We start from the raw sequence: 19,360 nt of genomic DNA on the forward strand, positions 1-19,360 counted from the left end.
CCTCACCTTCAGTCAGTCTTTCAACAATCGTTAATACTTCTGAAAGTCGTCCAGAATTTGAGCCGTCCTGAAGGAAACAAAACTAAAATTAAAGCCAGGTATATAGAAATTCAGTACAGGAGACAAACAGCAGCACGGAGGCACGGTTCGGACTGTCTGGTGACAGAGGCCGAGGGAGCTCATTCACAGAAATGCAGCTAATCGAGGGACCATACCCCGGTGACTTTAGGAGACCCTTACCCTAGAGCGTGTATAAGAGACTCTTAGCACGAGCGTGTATAAGAGTCTCTGAAGGAAAAAAATTTGCAGGGGAGTGAGACTAGCTGAAGTGATCTTGCAGAGAGCGGACACGGACTTGACAGGCCAAATGGCCTCCTTCTGTGCTGTAACCATTCTATAATTCTTACTCCAGAGTGTGTACAAGAGACTCCTACCTGTGAGGAGCCTGTAGCTTTGCTGAGTTGCTCATGCAGCTGCTGAATGTGTTTCTCCACCTCCTGTTGATCTCGAAGCACCTGCTGCGATGGGTTTCTCATGTACTTTTCCTTAAGTTGCTGTTTTAAAAAAGCATAAATCAGCACCTTGGTCTAATGACTGATTCAATGCTGTGACCTGGACTGAATCAGGCCCAATAGAAGGCATGGCAAATGGGCAGGGTCTCTACCCAATTCCGGGCAGGTGTCACAGCCCAAAACCATCCCCAACTGGCAGAAAACTGGCAGTCTCACACAAAGAGACAACAAGGTGATTGGAATCAGAACTGGTACAGTGCCCAGGGAGTGTTTGATGGGACAGTGTAGAGGGAGCTTTACTCTGTATCTAACCCGTGCTGTACCTGCCCTGGGAGTGTTTGATGGGACAGTGTAGAGGGAGCTTTACTCTGTATCTAACCCGTGCTGTACCTGCCCTGGGGGTGTTTGATGGGACAGTGTAGAGGGAGCTTTACTCTGTATCTAACCCGTGCTGTACCTGCCCTGGGAGTGTTTGATGGGACAGTGTAGAGGGAGCTTTACTCTGTATCTAACCCGTGCTGTACCTGCCCTGGGAGTGTTTGATGGGACAGTATAGAGGGAGCTTTGCTCTGTATCTAACCCGTGCTGTACCTGCCCTGGGAGTGTTTGATGGGACAGTGTAGAGGGAGCTTTACTCTGTATCTAACCTGGGCTGTACCTGCCCTGGGAGTGTTTGATGGGACAGTGTAGAGGAAGCTTTACTCTGTATCTAACCCGTGCTGTACCTGCCCTGGGAGTGTTTGATGGGACAGTGTAGAGGGAGCTTTACTCTGTATCTAACCCGTACTGTACCTGCCCTGGGAGTGCTGATGGGACAGTGTAGAGGGAGCTTTACTCTGTATCTAACCTGGGCTGTACCTGCCCTGGGAGTGCTGATGGGACAGTGTAGAGGGAGCTTTACTCTGTATCTAACCCATGCTGTACCTGCCCTGGGGGTGTTTGATGGGACAGTGTAGAGGGAGCTTTACTCTGTATCTAACCCGTGCTGTACCTGCCCTGGGAGTGTTTGATGGGACAGTATAGAGGGAGCTTTGCTCTGTATCTAACCCGTGCTGTACCTGCCCTGGGAGTGTTTGATGGGACAGTGTAGAGGGAGCTTTACTCTGTATCTAACCTGGGCTGTACCTGCCCTGGGAGTGTTTGATGGGACAGTGTAGAGGGAGCTTTACTCTGTATCTAACCCATGCTGTACCTGCCCTGGGAGTGCTGATGGGACAGTGTAGAGGGAGCTTTACTCTGTATCTAACCTGGGCTGTACCTGCCCTGGGAGTGCTGATGGGACAGTGTAGAGGGAGCTTTACTCTGTATCTAACCCGTGCTGTACCTGCCCTGGGAGTGTTTGATGAAATTAGATCAGATTCCGCAATTTTATCCATTTTTCTGTTAAAGCACAAGCCGTGGCCTGGACTGTCAGACCCACCTCCAGCTGCCGTATCTCTGTGCCCAGCATGTTCCGCAGGATTTCCAGCTTCTGGTTGTGCACAATGTTGTCTTCCTGGTTCGGTTGGGTGGGGGGGTCAGGGTGGAGCAGAGAGAGAGAGTCAGGATCATTACTGGTCACTCATTGCTGGACGGCACTCATTAAAACTATCCAATTGATAAAAGGAAATATTGCTATTCACAAAGTCAGACACAGAAACAGAAACATAGAGATGCACACATTGAAATATAATATAATATCTATCTATATGTCATAAGCGAGACAGCGCGCGTGCGAGACAGAGAGAGGGAGACAGAGAGACAGCGGGAGAGCGAGCCAGACAGAGAGAGAGAGAGAGAGCGAGCGGGGCAGAGGGGGAGCGAGCGGGGCAGAGGGGGAGCGAGCGAGCGAGGCAGAGAGCGAGCGAGCGAGGCAGAGAGCGAGCGAGCGAGGCAGAGAGAGAGAGAGGCAGAGAGAGAGAGAGCGAGCGAGGCAGAGAGAGAGAGCCAGACAGAGAGAGAGAGAGCCAGACAGAGAGGGAGAGCCAGACAGAGAGGGAGAGCCAGACAGAGAGAGAGCCAGAGAGAAAGAGAGCCAGAGAGAAAGAGAGCCAGACAGAAAGAGAGCCAGACAGAAAGAGAGCCAGACAGAAAGAGAGCCAGACAGAAAGAGAGCCAGAGAGAAAGAGAGCCAGAGAGAAAGAGAGCCAGACAGAAAGAGAGCCAGACAGAAAGAGAGCCAGACAGAAAGAGAGCCAGACAGAAAGAGAGCCAGACAGAGAGATTGAGGCAGAGAGAGGGAGACAGGGAGACAGACAGGGTCCGGCCAGCGGGAGGGAGGCAGCCAGAGGCAGAGAGTGAGGCACAGAGACCAATATTTTTCTATTTGGCCTCTCATGAAGCAACAGGCAGCGCCAGCCTAATTTAAATAGAAATTGAGTCTCAATAAGCCTTACACACGGTTGATGCACAGGCCCCTCAGGAGTTGGGCACTTCCTGGGGAGGTGGTGGGACTGTGGTGGGCCCTATCTATCCGACTGTACGGGGCCGCAATTCCACAAACTCCTCAGCTGCTCTAGCGGTGATGCACCATTTTCACCACTAGAGGGAGCAAACAGTGTAATTGCTGTTTAGCCGGCCGGCTGGCAGTGGCCCGCAGCGCCCGGCCGGCTGGCAGTGGCCCGCAGCGCCCGGCCGGCTGGCAGTGGCCCGCAGCGCCCGGCCGGCTGGCAGTGGCCCGCAGCGCCCGGCCGGCTGGCAGTGGCCCGCAGCGCCCGGCCGGCTGGCAGTGGCCCGCAGCGCCCGGCCGGCTGGCAGTGGCCCGCAGCGCCCGGCCGGCTGACAACAGAACATGCCAAAGTTGAGTACGGGGCAAGTAAGGAGGACTATGGGTGAAAAGGTCACGTGACCTCTTCCCGAGCTAATTTGCAGCAACTTCTGTCAAGAACAGAGAATCGTACACACGAAGAATGATAGAGATTTCTGCCACTCAAAGAGGGAGCTGATCAGACAGAGGACACTTCACACAGCATCAAGTCCTGCCTGAATCTACCGGTTGGCCGAGGCTGCAGGGAGCTGTTGCCCAGTTACACCTCTTGGGAATGGGCAGCTTCCTTCGAGATACCTGAAATCAGTTAATAATTGAATGAGAATAAAGCTCCGCCCACTCACCGCCACCGGCATCGGGCTGGTGATTCGCTCGGGTAAGCTGCTGGTCGGAGAATGTGGGGAAAACGTTGGATTTGGGAATACCGGACCTTGCTGTCCAGGGAAGAAGAAAGCCCCGGCATCTCCATCGACGGTGGGCAGCGGAATCTGGGGAGAGCCAGGGGGACGGCCCAGGACCGTGAGAGCCACATATGAGCCAGCTGGTAACAGAAACGAAAACATTCAGTCTGCACATCTCGGAAAACCACCAGTGACAACAGTTACTGACTAAAAGAGATTATCTGGTCATCATCACATTGCTGTCTGTGGGAGCTTGCTGTGCGCAAATTGGCTGCCACGTTTCCTACATTACAACAGTGACTACACTTCAAAAGTCGTCGTCGTCTTAGGCAGTCCCTCTGAACCGAGAATGACTTGCTTCCACACTAAAAATGAGTTCTCAGGTGACTGATGAGTCCAATGCGGGACCTACAGTCTCTGTCACAGGTGGGGCAGACGGTGGGTGGGGTGCTTGGGTTGACGTGCGCTCCTTCCGCTGTTTGCGCTTGGCTTCCGCTTGCTCCTAGCGAAGTGACTCGAGGTGTTCGGCGCCTTCCCGGATGCTTCTCCTCCACTTTGTGCAGTCTTGGGCCAGGGATTCCCAGGTGTCGGTGGGGTTGTTGCACTTTTTCCAAGGAGGCTTTGAGGGTGTCCTTGAAGCGTTTCCTCTGCCTACCTGGGGCTTTCTTGCCGTGTCGGAGCTCCGAGTAGAGCGCTTGTTTTGGGAGTCTCGTATCGGGCATGCGGACGATGTGGCCCGTCCATCGGAGCTGATCGAGCGTGGTCAAAGCTTTGATGCTGGCCTGAGCGAGAACACAAACGTTGGTGTGCCTATCCTGCCAATGGATTTGCAGGATCTTGCGGAGGCAGCATTGGTGGTACCTCTCCAGTGCTTTGAGGTGCCTGCTGTACATACCTGCTGCAGATAGTACTTCAAAAGTACTTCAGCAAAATACTGCAGATGTTATTTCAAAAGTACTTCATTGGCTGTAAAAAGCACTTTGAGATGTCCTGAGGTTGTGAAAAGAGCTATAGAAATGCATGTCTTTCTTTCTTTCTGGCCAACAGCGAAAGATGAGGCTCATGAACCCCTCAATGACCAATCTGAAAGCTTTGCCACAGAATCACCCAGCGGTTTTGCCGCTGAATGAGCAACTGCTTCACTGAAGGATTTGGGACATGGTGATTGTAGTAATATTCACTTCCCCAGATCAGAACCGAGATAAGACTGCAGCAGAGCCCAGCTTTACAGGGACCCCTTGTACAGACCACATTTAGAGCTGGACTGCTGCAGATGGGTGGCTCAGTTACCAGTAACCCTTAAAATTCATTATTTTGATCAGACAGTGAATTGCAGACAAGTACGCAATTTCACTCGGGTTTCCGAGTCCATGTGAAGGCAGAGCGTCAGGATTTGAGAGTTACATTGAGCGCGTGCATCTTGCTCTCCTCTAACCTTATCCACCTGTCAGTTCAGCTCAATTGCTAACACTCCTGCCCTTGGGTCAAACCCATCTCCAGGACGTGAGTACATGATCTCGGCCCAACATTCCAGTGCAATACTGAGCCGCACTGTCGGAGGGGCAGTGCTGAGGGAGCGCCGCACTGTCGGAGGGGCAGTACTGAGGGAGCTCTGCACTGTCGGAGGGGCAGTACTGAGGGAGTGCCGCACTGTCGGAGGGGCAGTACTGAGGGAGTGCCGCACTGTCGGAGGGGCAGTACTGAGGGAGTGCCGCACTGTCGGAGGGGCAGTACTGAGGGAGTGCCGCACTGAGGGAGCGCCGCACTGTCGGAGGGGCAGTGCTGAGGGAGCGCCGCACTGTCGGAGGGGCAGTGCTGAGGGAGCGCCGCACTGTCGGAGGGGCAGTGCTGAGGGAGCGCCGCACTGTCGGAGGGGCAGTGCTGAGGGAGCGCCGCACTGTCGGAGGGGCAGTGCTGAGGGAGCGCCGCACTGTCGGAGGGTCAGTGCTGAGGGAGCGCCGCACTGTCGGAGGGTCAGTGCTGAGGGAGCGCCGCACTGTCGGAGGGTCAGTGCTGAGGGAGCGCCGCACTGTCGGAGGGTCAGTGCTGAGGGAGCGCCGCACTGTCGGAGGGTCAGTGCTGAGGGAGCGCCGCACTGTCGGAGGGTCAGTGCTGAGGGAGCGCCGCACTGTCGGAGGGGCAGTACTGAGGGAGCGCCGCACTGTCGGAGGGGCAGTGCTGAGGGAGCGCCGCACTGTCGGAGGGGCAGTGCTGAGGGAGCGCCGCAATGTCGGAGGGGCAGTGCTGAGGGAGCGTCGCACTGTCGGAGGGGCAGTGCTGAGGGAGCGCCGCACTGTCGGAGGGGCAGTGCTGAGGGAGCGCCGCACTGTCGGAGGGTCAGTGCTGAGGGAGCGCCGCACTGTCGGAGGGTCAGTGCTGAGGGAGCGCCGCACTGTCGGAGGGTCAGTGCTGAGGGAGCGCCGCACTGTCGGAGGGGCAGTACTGAGGGAGCGTCGCACTGTCGGAGGGGCAGTACTGAGGGAGCACTGCACTGTTGGAGGGGCAGTACTGAGGGAGCGTCGCACTGTCGGAGGGGCAGTACTGAGGGAGCACCGCACTGTTGGAGGGGCAGTACTGAGGAAGCACCACACTGTCGGAGGGGCAGTACTGAGGGAGCCTCCGCAGCACGGTCGGAGGAGGCAGTACTGAGGGAGCGCTGCACTGTCGGAGGGGCAGTACTGAGGGAGTGCTGTATTGGTGGACTTGCCATCTTTTGGATGTGATGTTTAAACTCTGGCCCTGTGTGTCTGTTCAGTTGAACATTAAAGATTCCATGGCCTTATTCAAATGTTGCAATAATGTAACACGGTGCTGTTTTAGTGCAATTATCTCTTTCATGGCAACTAACGTCCTCTGTATCCAGTAACCATCGGGTGAAAAATGTGTCAGTATGCAATATCACAGGCACCAATATACACTAATAAATGCCGTGTAAGTTGTGTGTCAGCACACACTTGTGTGTGGGCGAGGGAGAGGAGGTGCTGATGTGCGAATGCTGGGTGGGGGACAGTGATTTGTTTTTCATTAAGGTTGGCTGCTGAATGATCACACTCTGGCTGCTAAATACCTTCACTGTGTGTCACAATGTTGATAGTATTGTACACGGGACGGGACAGATTGCACACTGCGTGACTCTATAGACCTGTGGGATGGTTGGTGACCGTCCCGGACTTTGGGAAGACTTCTCATTAGCCCCTGGTTCACTTACACTTAATTAATCGGACCACCTCCACATGATTCGAATGCGTGACCAGCGTTCCATTAACCTGCAGATAAAACACCATCATTAACCGGCCAGTATTTGCTGATACAATGCACACGTAAAGCTGGATGTGTTCTGCCCTCGACAGACACAAGGGTCTGTGTTTATTTGAAGGAGGGAATCAGAACTAAAGAGAATCACAATTCATCAAAACATTCTTGAACTGACCCGTAGTCTGCAAGTAAGCAACCGACACACTGGCAAAACAAATGAGCCAGGGTTCCTGCTCCTGATCACAATCCACTGACTCCTGCTGGGAAATGCCCCAGTCTGATCAATGGGTGATCGCGGGATCAGATGTGGCTGTGATGCCTCCACAGTGGAAAAGCTCGCTGACACTCACTGTCCTGGATTGCGCACAAAGACAGGCCGTGGAACCGCCCCCAGAAATTAAATTCAGGGAACGAAACACAGCACAAACCAATGAGAATCAAAAAAAGTGACTACACTCGAGCGAGCGCAGATAGCGAGAGAGCCTGCAGAGAGTGGGGGCGAGAGTGCCAAAGAGGGGGGGGGGGGGGGGGGGGGGAGTGTGGAGGGGAGAGAGCCAAAGAGAGGGCGGGGGGGGGGGGGGGAGAGAGCCAAAGAGAGGGGGGGGGGGGGAAAGAGTGTGGAGGGGAGAGAGCCAAAGAGAGGGGGGGGGGGGCGGAGAGAGCCAAAGAAGGGGGGGGGGGGGAGAGCCAAAGAGAGGGGGGGGGAGGGGGAGTGGGGGCGAGAGTGCCAAAGAGAGGGGGGGGAGTGGGGGGGGAGAGCCAAAGAGAAGGGGGGGCGAAAGAGCCAGCAAGACGGAGAGCACGAGACGGAGCGCTAACGAGAATGCAAGAGAGAACACGAGAGTGTGGAAGTGTGGAGTGTGTCAGTGAGAGAGAGGAAGAGAGCGATGGTGTGGCAGGCGTATTGAAGTTAGCAGGACTGATGACGAACAAATCCCCCCCACCCCCCCCCCCCCCCCCCACCACGCCAGATGACCAGTTCTACAGCGAAGATTAGGGTCAGGTTTGTGGGCCATGAAGGGATCACTGGGACATGTGCCTGAGTTTCAAAAGGCTGACAAATGTGAGCCAGGAAACTGAAGTTCTATTAGCCAACCATCGATGGCCAGCCATTGGTCACCAACCTGAAACGTTAACTCTGTTTCTCTCTCCACAGATGCTGCCTGACCTGCTGAGTATTTCCTGTATTTTCTGTTTTTAGATCAGTAACAGGACCTCAGACTGAAGAAAGTTGGTAAACCATTAACTCAGTAAGAGATAACCAGCATGAATTTAGAAAGGGAAGATACTGCCTGACAAAACACCTTAATTTTCTGAGGTTGTTACAGATGTTGTGATTCTATGATTCTGTGAAGATAGTGGAAATCTTTGTTATCGTTTACTTGGGCTTTCAGAAAGTTTTTGACAAAGTTCTGTGTGAAAGGCTTCTAATTAAACTGAAACTGGAGCCTGGTGTTCGATGTAGCCAAAGATTTACAGAAGTAATTAAGCTGGTTCTGTAAAGTATTGGTTGAAATAGTGTGGGTCAAAAGTTCAAGAGCATAACGTGTGGAATGAAATCATTCTGCAAGACGCAGGAAGGTGCCTGCGAGAAATATGCACTCGGATTGTCCAGCACATGTGGCAAGCAGTTAAAAAGTGAATAGATAACGGTACAATTCTAGAGCTTCTGCTGGGCAGATATCACCCGGATACAGTGTTCACAGGCACCGGAGAGGCAAGGGACGCCGGAGAGGGGAGCAGCAGTGCACGCCAGGCTCTGTGAACACTCAGCGTTAGTGAGTGGCAAATTCCAAACTCCCAAACTCAAACCATCAGCTTCAATCAGGTAAGTATCCCTCATTCCCACTGACACAACTTGCTCACTCGTAACAACTCTACTTGTGAATCACTGGAGCGAACAGATGATCGACCTCACCTTAATGATCCTGTCTCCCTGCTGCACACCTGCACGCACAGCTGCCCCATCTGTCAGACAAACATACGGAGAGTTAGAACCAGAACCCAACGGGGCAAATGCTCTCTATCGTATTTCACAAGGAACCTGCTTCAGAATGTTGGGTGCGTTTTACTGAAGTTTCCAGATGTAATTGTAAAGATTAGGAAGGGAACATTTAAATTACTTTAAAACGAGGCAGAAAATCAGCTTCCAATAATCAGTAGAGAAAGTTTTGTGAAGTGTGCAGTTGGTGCAGAATTACCCTCTTTGACGGACTGGACAAACACAGGATTATCGCCACTGACTGTCAGGCCAAATCCATTCTCATCTCTCTGGATTATGACACAGCGCTGAACCAGACCTGGTTACAAAGAGACAGAGAACAAGTGAAATCAGTGAATAACTTCCTGAAATACTCTCACACGTAAGGGAAAGGAAGCTGGGGGTGGGAAGGGGGGTGGTGGTGCAGGCAAACACCAAACACACCCAACGATAGTGGAGGAACGAATCCCCCAAATCCCACGGCAGAACCCCCCACTCCCCTGGGGCCAGAAACCCCCTCTTTTTCACCCACTCCCCCAGGGCCAGAACTGCTATCCCCAGCCCCCCCCCTTTCCCCCAGGGGCCAGAATCCCCCCCTCTTTCTCACCCCACCCCAACCCCCTCCCACTCGAGCCAGAACTCCCCCACCTCAAATCATTTTCTGAATTTGGGAAAAATAAAGCAGGCTGAGGTGCCATCTAAATATTAAACACATAACTGAACGAGCTCAACTCCCTCACTCTCAGCCTCAATGCTACACAAGCTGCTCCAGTACAACCTCACATTCAATGTCACTCGGACCACAGTGAGGAAACACTGGCCTAATTTTGACTTTGTGCCATTAGTGCAGGGCGGGTGAAAGCGAGTTGACAGATGGTTTTACATCCCTCCTGATTTCTGTTGACTTCAACAGAAATAAAAATGGGGAGAGCTGTAAAACGGGCTGAAGACACGCAATCACGCGTTCTACATTATTGCACAAAGTGAAGGTCTACCCCGGGGGACCACGGATAACCCTCTCAATATGTAACTGAGGCTCGACAGGCAGATCAGCAGCATTCCGGTAAACTTCAGCACTCGGAGAAACCCGCAGTGTTTTTAAACCATTTACACCCAACTGATGGGATCTTTACTTCTCTTCTAGAAGGTTCTAAATTGAAATGTATAAGCTGCCCAATGAAACAGCGCGGAATCGGACACCGGCCAGACAGCGGGGCACCGACTGCAGAGATCGGCATCTGCAGGAATCCAAAGTTTAAACACGGAATCACAGCTTGCAATGAGATGCTGGAACAGAGGGAATGGTGTCAAGGGTTGTCTGTTATCCAGTGATAAATTCCACAAACAAGAAACATCACTCACATTTATACAGCCCTTTTAATGAAACAAAACATCCCAAGACATTTCACAGACTGAGCATGCACACATGAATCGGAGAAGTGAGAGAAGCAAAGCTGGTTTTACGATGGGGAAATCTGGCCGAGAGATTTACAGAGTAGGGGACAGATACATAGATACATAGAAGATAGGAGCAGGAGTAGGCCATTCGGCCCTTCGTGCCTGCTCCGCCATTTAATGAGATCATGGCTGATCCTTTAATTCAGTATCCCGTCCCCGCCTTCTCTCCGTAACCCTTAACCCCTTTTGCCCGTAGAAATATATCTAATTCCCTCTTAAATATATTTAATGAGCTGGCGTACACTGCCCTCTGTGGCAATGAGTTCCACAGGTTCACCACTCTCTGAGTGAAGAAATTCCCCCTCATCTCTGTCCTAAATGGTTTAGCCCTTATCCTTAAATTATGTCCTCTAGTTCTGTTCTCACCCGCCAAGGGAAACATTCCTTCTGCATCCAGTCTGTCTAGACCTGTCAGAATTTTATACACTTCTATGAGGTCCCCTCTCAATCTTCTAAACTCCAGTGTGTACATCCCTAAACTACATAGTCTCTCCTCATAGGTCATTCCCGCCATTCCTGGTATCAGCCTGGTGAATCGCCGCTGCACCCCCTCCATGGCAAGAACATCCTTCCTCAGATGAGGCGACCAAAACTGTACACAGTACTCGAGGTGTGGTCTCACCAGTGCCCTGTACAGCTGCAGCAAGGTATCCCTGTTCCTGTATTCTAACCCTTTTGCTATGAAGGCCAGCATACCGTTTGCCTTCTTGACCGCCTGTTGCACCTGCATGCTCGCCTTCAGTGACTGGTGTACAAGAACACCCAGGTCTCTCTGTACTTCCCCCTCTCCCAATCTATTGCCATTTAAATAATAATTTGCCCTCCCGTTCCTGCACCCAAGGTGGATAACTTCGCACTTGTCCACATTATAGTGCATCTGCCATTTATCCGCCCAATCGCCCAGTCTGTCCAAATCGCTCTGGAGCTTCCTGGTCTCTTCCTCTGAGCCCACCCCCCCTCCTAGTTTAGTGTCGTCTGCAAATTTGGAAATGCTGCATCCGACTCCCTGATCCAGGTCATTAATGTAAATTGTGAACAGCTGGGGGCCCAGGACAGATCCCTGTGGTACCCCACTTGTTACTGCCTGCCATTCAGAAAATGAGCCGTTTATTCCAACTCTCTGTTTTCTATCTGACAGCCAGTTCCCTATCCACGCCAAAACTTTCCCCTTTATCCCATGAGCCTCAATTTTCCATGCTAATCTTTTATGTGGGACCTTATCGAAGGCCTTTTGGAAGTCCAGGTACACCACATCTACTGGCTCTCCCCCATCTATTCTACCAGTTACTCCCTCAAAAAATTCCAATAGATTAGTCAAGCACGATTTACCCTTTGTAAATCCATGTTGACTCTGTCCTATCCTGTCCCCATTTGCTAAGTGCTCCGCTATTTCATCCTTAATGATGGACTCCAGCATTTTGCCCACAACTGATGTAAGGCTTACAGGTCTGTAATTACCTGCTTTTTCCCTACCCCCCTTTTTGAATAGTGGGGTAACGTTAGCTACCCTCCAATCCATCGGCACTGTTCCCGAGTCTAATGAATTCTGAAAAATCATCCTTAGTGCATCCGCTATCTCTAGGGCCACCTCCTTCAGTACCCTAGGATGCATGTTATCAGGCCCTGGGGATTTGTCCACCTTCAATCCCTTTAGCTTCCTTAACACCATATCCTTAGAGATATTGATTTGCGTCAGTTCCTCCTTTGCCAATGTCCCTATTTTTCCCGATATCCCAGGGAGGTTTTTTGTGTCTTCCTTCGTAAAGACTGACCCAAAGTATGCATTTAGTTGATCTGCCATTTCCTTATTTCCCATTATATATTCCCCCGTATCTGACTGCAATGGACCAACTTTGGTTTTCACCAGTCTTTTCCTTTTGATATACTTATGTCGGCATGCTCCAGCACAAGCACAGACGGGCGGGCAGGGAAACATACTAGAGCACAAGTATGAGCAGTACAAGCACCAGTGTGTGTCAGGGGCACACCGAGACAGGCTCACACACACGGACACACCGAGACAGGCTCACACACACACCCCGAGACAGGCAGACAGACAGACACACCCCCCCTCCCCCCGAGACAGGCTCACACACACACACACCGATACAGGCTCACACACACCCCGAGACAGGCTCACACACACGGACACACCGAGACAGGCTCACACACACACCCCGAGACAGGCAGACAGACAGACACACCCCCCCTCCCCCCGAGACAGGCTCACACACACCAAGACAGGCTCACACACAAGGACACACCAAGACAGGCTCACACACACGGACACACCAAGACAGGCTCACACACACACACACCAAGACAGGCTCACACACACGGACACACCAAGACAGGCTCACACACACCAAGACAGGCTCACACACACACCGAGACAGGCTCACACACACACACCGAGACAGGCTCACACACACACACACACACCGAGACAGGCTCACACACACACCGAGACAGGCTCTCACACACACACCGAGACAGGCTCACACACACGGACACACCAAGACAGGCTCACACACGCACCCCGAGACAGGCTCTCACACACACACACGCACCCCGACACACACACACGCGCGCACACGCGCACACACACACCGAGACAGGCTCACACACACACACACACACACACACACACACACACACACACACACACACACACACACACACACACACACACACACACACACACACACACACACCGAGACAGGCTCACACACACACACACAACGAGACAGGCTCACACACACACACACACACACACACACACACACACACACACCGAGACAGGCTCACACACACACACACAACGAGACAGGCTCACACACACACACACACAGAGACAGGCTCACACACACACACCCCGAGACAGGCTCACACACACACGGACACCGAGACAGGCTCTCACACATACACACACCGAGACAGGCTCTCACACACACACCCCGAGACAGGCTCACACACACACACACTCACACACAGAGACAGGCTCACACACACACACACCGAGACAGGCTCACACACACAGACACCGAGACAGGCTCACACACACGCACGGACACCGAGGCAGGCTCACACACACACATCGAGACAGGCTCTCACACACACACCCCGAGACAGGCTCACTCACACACACGGACACACCGAGACAGGCGCACACACACGGACACACCGAGACAGGCTCACACACACGGACACACCGAGACAGGCTCACACACACGCACACACACACCGAGACAGGCTCACAGACACACACCGAGACAGGCTCACACACACGGACACCGAGACAGTCTCACACACACGGACACACCGAGACAGGCTCACACACACACACACCGAGACAGATTCACACGGACACACCGAGACAGGCTCACACGGACACCCCGAGACAGGTTCACACGGACTCACCGAGACAGGCTCACACACACACCCCGAGACAGGCTCACACACACACACGGACACCAAGACAGGCTCACACACACACACACACACCGAGACAGGCTCACACACAGACACTCACCGAGACAGGCTCACACACACACACTCACCCAGACAGGCTCACACACACACACTCACCGAGTCAGGCTCACACACACACACTCACCGAGACAGGCTCACACACACACACACTCACCGAGACAGGCTCACACACACGGACACCGAGACAGGCTCACACACACACACACTCACCGAGACAGGCTCACACACACGGACACACCGAGACAGGCTCACACACACACACACCGAGACAGGCTCACACACGCACACCGAGACAGGCTCACACACACACACCCCGAGACAGGCTCACACACGCACACCGAGACAGGCCCACACACACCGAGACAGGCTCACACACACGCACACCGAGACAGACACACACACGCACACCGAGACAGACAGACAGACAGACACACAGAGACAGGCTCACACACACGGACACCGAGACAGGCTCACACACGCACACCGAGACAGGCCCACACACACCGAGACAGGCTCACACACACACACACACACGCACACCGAGACAGACAGACAGACACACACACACACACACACAGAGACAGGCTCACACACACGGACACCGAGGCAGGCTCACACACACGCACGGACACCGAGGCAGGCTCACACACACGCACCGACACAGGCTCACACACACGCACCGAGACTGGCTCACACACACGCACACCGAGACAGGCTCACACACACACACCGAGACAGGCTCACACACACACACACACACACGCCGAGACAGGCTCACACACACACACACCGAGACAGGCTCACACACACACACCGAGACAGGCTCACACACACACACCGAGACAGGCTCACACACACACACACACCGAGACAGGCACACACACACACACACACCGAGACAGGCTCACACACACACACACACCGAGACAGGCTCACACACACACACACCCCGAGACAGGCTCACACACACCCGAGACAGGCTCACACACACGGACACCGAGACAGGCTCACACACACACGGACACCGAGACAGGCTCACACACACGGACACCGAGACAGGCTCGCACACACGCACGGACACCGAGACAGGCTCACACACACACACGTACACCGAGACAGGCTCACACACACGTACACCGAGACAGGCTCACACACACGGACACCGAGACAGGCTCGCACACACGCACGGACACCGAGACAGGCTCACACACACACACGTACACCGAGACAGGCTCACACACACGGACACGAGACAGGCGCACACACACGCACACCGAGACAGGTTCACACACCCACACCGAGACAGGCTCACACACACACAGCCCCCGAGACAGGCTGACACACACACCGAGACAGGCACTCACACACACCCCGAGACAGGCTCACACACACGCAGAGATAGGCTCACACACACGCACGCCGAGACAGGCTCACACACACACACACACCGAGACAGGCTCACACACACACACCGAGACAGGCTCACACACACACACCGAGACAGGCTCACACACACACACCCCGAGACAGGCTCACACACACACACCGAGACAGGTTCACACACACACACACCGAGACAGGCTCACACACCGAGACAGGCTCACACACACACACTCACCGAGACAGGCTCACACACACGGACACCGAGACAGGCTCACACACACACACACACCGAGACAGGCTCACACACACACACACACACCGAGGACAGGCTCACACACACACACACCGAGACAGGCTCACACACACGCACAACGAGACAGGCTCACACACGCGGACACACCAAGTCAGGCTCACACACACTGACACCGAGATTCAGGAAAGGTCCCAGCAGATTGGAAAACTGCTAATGTAACGCCCTTATTTAAAAAGGGAGGTAGACAAAAGGCTGGAAACTATAGACCAGTTAGCCTAACATCTGTGGTTGGTAAAATGTTGGAGTCCATTATTAAGGAAGCAGTAACAGGACATTTGGATAAGCATAAATTAATCGGACAGAGTCAGCATGGTTTTATGAAGGGGAAGTCATGTTTGACAAATTTGCTCGAATTCTTTGAGGACGTAACAAACAGGGTGGATAAACGGGGAACCAGTGGATGTGGTGTATTTGGACTTCCAAAAGGCATTTGACAAGGTGCCACACAAAAGATTACTGATCAAGATTAAAAAATCACAGGATTGGGGGGAATGTACTGGCATGGGTGGAAGATTGGCTATCTAACAGAAAACAGAGAGTTGGGATCATTCTCGGGTTGGCAATGAGTAACTAGTGGTGTTCCGCAGGGGTCAGTGCTGGGACCCCAACTCTTTACAATCTATATTAACGATTTGGAGGAAGGGACCAAGTGCAACATATCCAAGTTTGCCGACGATACAAAGATGGGAGGGAAAGCAGTGAGTGAGGAGGACATAAAAAACCTGCAAAAGGACATAGACAGGCTAAGTGAGTGGGCAGAAATTTGGCAGATGGAATATAATGTTGGAAAATGTGAGGTTATGCACTTTGGCAGAAAAAATCAAAGAGCAAGTTATTATCTAAATGGAGAGAAACTGCAAAGTGCTACAGTACAAAGGGATCTGGGGGTCCTGGTGCATGAAACACAGAAGGTTAGTTTGCAGGTACAGCAGGTGATCAGGAAGGCCAATGGAATCTTGGCTTTTATTGCAAGGGGGATGGAGTATAAAAGCAGGGAAGTCTTGCTTCAGTTATACAGGGTACTGGTGAGGCCACACCTGGAATATTGCATACAGTTTTGGTTTCCATATTTAAGAAAATATATACTTGCTCTCGAGGCAGTTCAGAGAAGGTTCACTCGGTTGATTCCGGAGATGAGGGGATTGACTTATGAGGAAAGGTTGAGTAGGTTGGGCCTCTACTCATTGGAATTCAGAAGAATGAAAGGTGATCTTATCGAAACATATAAGATTGTGAGGGGGCTTGATCGGGTGGATGCGGTGAGGATGTTTCCACTGATGGGTGAGACTAGAACTAGGGGGCATAATCTTAGAATAAGGGGCTGCCCTTTCAAAACTGAGATGAGGAGAAACTTCTTCACTCAGATGGTAGTAAATCTATGGAACTTGCTACCTCAGAGAGCTGTGGAAGCTGCAACATTAAATAAATTTAAAACGGAGATAGACAGTTTCCTAGCTGATAAGGGAATTAGGGGTTACGGGGAGCGGGCAGGGAAGTGGACGTGAGTCTAGGTTCGGATTAGCCATGATCCTATTGAATGGCGAAGCAGGCCCGAGGGGCCGTATGGCCTACTCCTGCTCCTACTTCTTATGTTCTTAAGACAGGCTCACACACACGGACACACCGAGACAGGCTCACACACACGGACACCGAGACAGGCTCACACACACACACGGACACCGAGACAGGCTGACACACACAGACACCGAGACAGGCTCACACACACGGACACCGAGACAGGCTGACACACACACACACCGAGACAGGCTGACACACACACACCCCGAGACAGGCTCACACACACACACCCCGAGACAGGCTCTCACACACGGACACCGAGACAGGCTGACACACACAGACACCGAGACAGGCTCACACACACACACACCGAGACAGGCTCACACACACACACACCGAGACAGGCTCACACACACACACACCGAGACAGGCTCACACACACACCCCGAGACAGGCTCACACACACACACACCGAGACAGGCTCACACACACACACACCGAGACAGGCTCACACACACACACACCGAGACAGGCTCACACACACACACCGAGACAGGCTCACACACACACACACCGAGACAGGCTCACACACACACACCCCGAGACAGGCTCACACACACACACCGAGACAGGCTCACACACACACACACCGAGACAGGCTCACACACACACACCCCGAGACAGGCTCACACACACACACACCGAGACAGGCTCACACACACACACCCCGAGACAGGCTCTCACACACACACCCCGAGACAGGCTCACACACACACACACCGAGACAGGCTCACACACACACACACCGAGACAGGCTCACACACACACACCCCGAGACAGGCTCACACACACACACACCGAGACAGGCTCACACACACACACACCGAGACAGGCTCACACACATGGACACACCGAGACAGGCTCACACACACACACACCGAGACAGGCTCACACACACACACACCGAGACAGGCTCACACACATGGACACACCGAGACAGGCTCACACACACACACACCGAGACAGGCTCACACACACACACACCGAGACAGGCTCACACACATGGACACACCGAGACAGGCTCACACACACACACACCGAGACAGGCTCACACACACACACCGAGACAGGCTCACACACATGGACACCCCGAGACAGGCTCACACACACACACACCGAGACAGGCTCACACACACACACACCGAGACAGGCTCACACACACACACACCGAGACAGGCTCACACACATGGACACCCCGAGACAGGCTCACACACACACACACACCGAGACAGGCTCACACACACACACACCGAGACAGGCTCACACACACACACACACCGAGACAGGCTCACACACACACACACACACACACACACACACACACACACACACACACAGAGACAGGCTCACACACACACACACCGAGACAGGCTCACACACACAGACACCGAGACAGGCCCACACACACAGACACCCCGAGACAGGCTCACACACACACACCCCGAGACAGGCTCACACACACAGACACCGAGACAGGCTCACACACACAGACACCCCGAGACAGGCTCACACACACAGACACCGAGACAGGCTCACACACACAGACACCGAGACAGGCTCACACACACAGGCACCGAGACAGGCTCACACACACACACACACCGAGACAGGCTCACACACACACACACACCGAGACAGGCTCACACACACAGACACCGAGACAGGCTCACACACACACCCCGAGACAGGCTCACACACACAGACACCGAGACAGGCTCACACACACAGACACCGAGACAGGCTCACACACACAGACACCGAGACAGGCTCACACACATGGACACACCGAGACAGGCTCACACACGTGGACACCCGAGACAGGCTCACACACACACCCCGAGACAGGCTCACACACGGACACCCGAGACAGGCTCACACACATGGACACACCGAGACAGGCTCACACACGGACACCCGAGACAGGCTCACACACCGTGAGGATGGTTTGGCTCATGTTTACATTTTAGTTTTAATTTGTGAGATGTGATCCGATACAAACGGGGATTTTGCTCAGGGTCCAGCGGCTAAACGTTATAATGAGGTTTACAGCCTAGGTTCAATGCCCCATCGGAGGCAGGTTTGGGTGATTATTGTGTGGGATCGGGGCCGCGTTCTGCTGGGCAGCACAGAGGGCGAGTGAAGCAACCAAAGCACATCTCCCTCCCAACAAGCAACAAAACACAACACTTGCACACAGAGGCAGTCAGCGACACCAAGCAAGCGATCAGCCAAGCTCGGACT

The 19,360-nt window shown here is 53.3% G+C and overlaps 1 protein-coding gene across 12 annotated transcripts in view; it reads right to left on the bottom strand.

The window, feature by feature from the left end:
* Positions 1–19,360, bottom strand: part of LOC147100184 (rho guanine nucleotide exchange factor 12-like) — a 278,585-nt gene that overhangs the window by 166,880 nt on the left and 92,345 nt on the right. For all 12 annotated transcript variants that reach the window (XR_015073688.1, XM_085967602.1, XM_085967601.1 and 9 more), the window contains 7 exons: positions 9,116–9,214; positions 8,833–8,882; positions 6,868–6,925; positions 3,603–3,799; positions 1,933–2,007; positions 435–554; positions 7–67 (listed from right to left, as the gene is read on the bottom strand). Coding sequence is in view for 11 of the 12 variants with exons in the window: in XM_085967602.1 (XP_085823728.1) it covers positions 7–67; positions 435–554; positions 1,933–2,007; positions 3,603–3,799; positions 6,868–6,925; positions 8,833–8,882; positions 9,116–9,214 (660 nt within the window). In the remaining variant the exon portion in view is untranslated. The remainder of the gene's footprint in view (positions 1–6; positions 68–434; positions 555–1,932; positions 2,008–3,602; positions 3,800–6,867; positions 6,926–8,832; positions 8,883–9,115; positions 9,215–19,360) is intronic.

The sequence above is a fragment of the Somniosus microcephalus genome, chromosome 26, assembly GCF_052327205.1.
Source record: "Somniosus microcephalus isolate GS21.2 chromosome 26, FLI_Smic_1.0, whole genome shotgun sequence".
Lineage (NCBI taxonomy): Eukaryota > Metazoa > Chordata > Chondrichthyes > Squaliformes > Somniosidae > Somniosus > Somniosus microcephalus.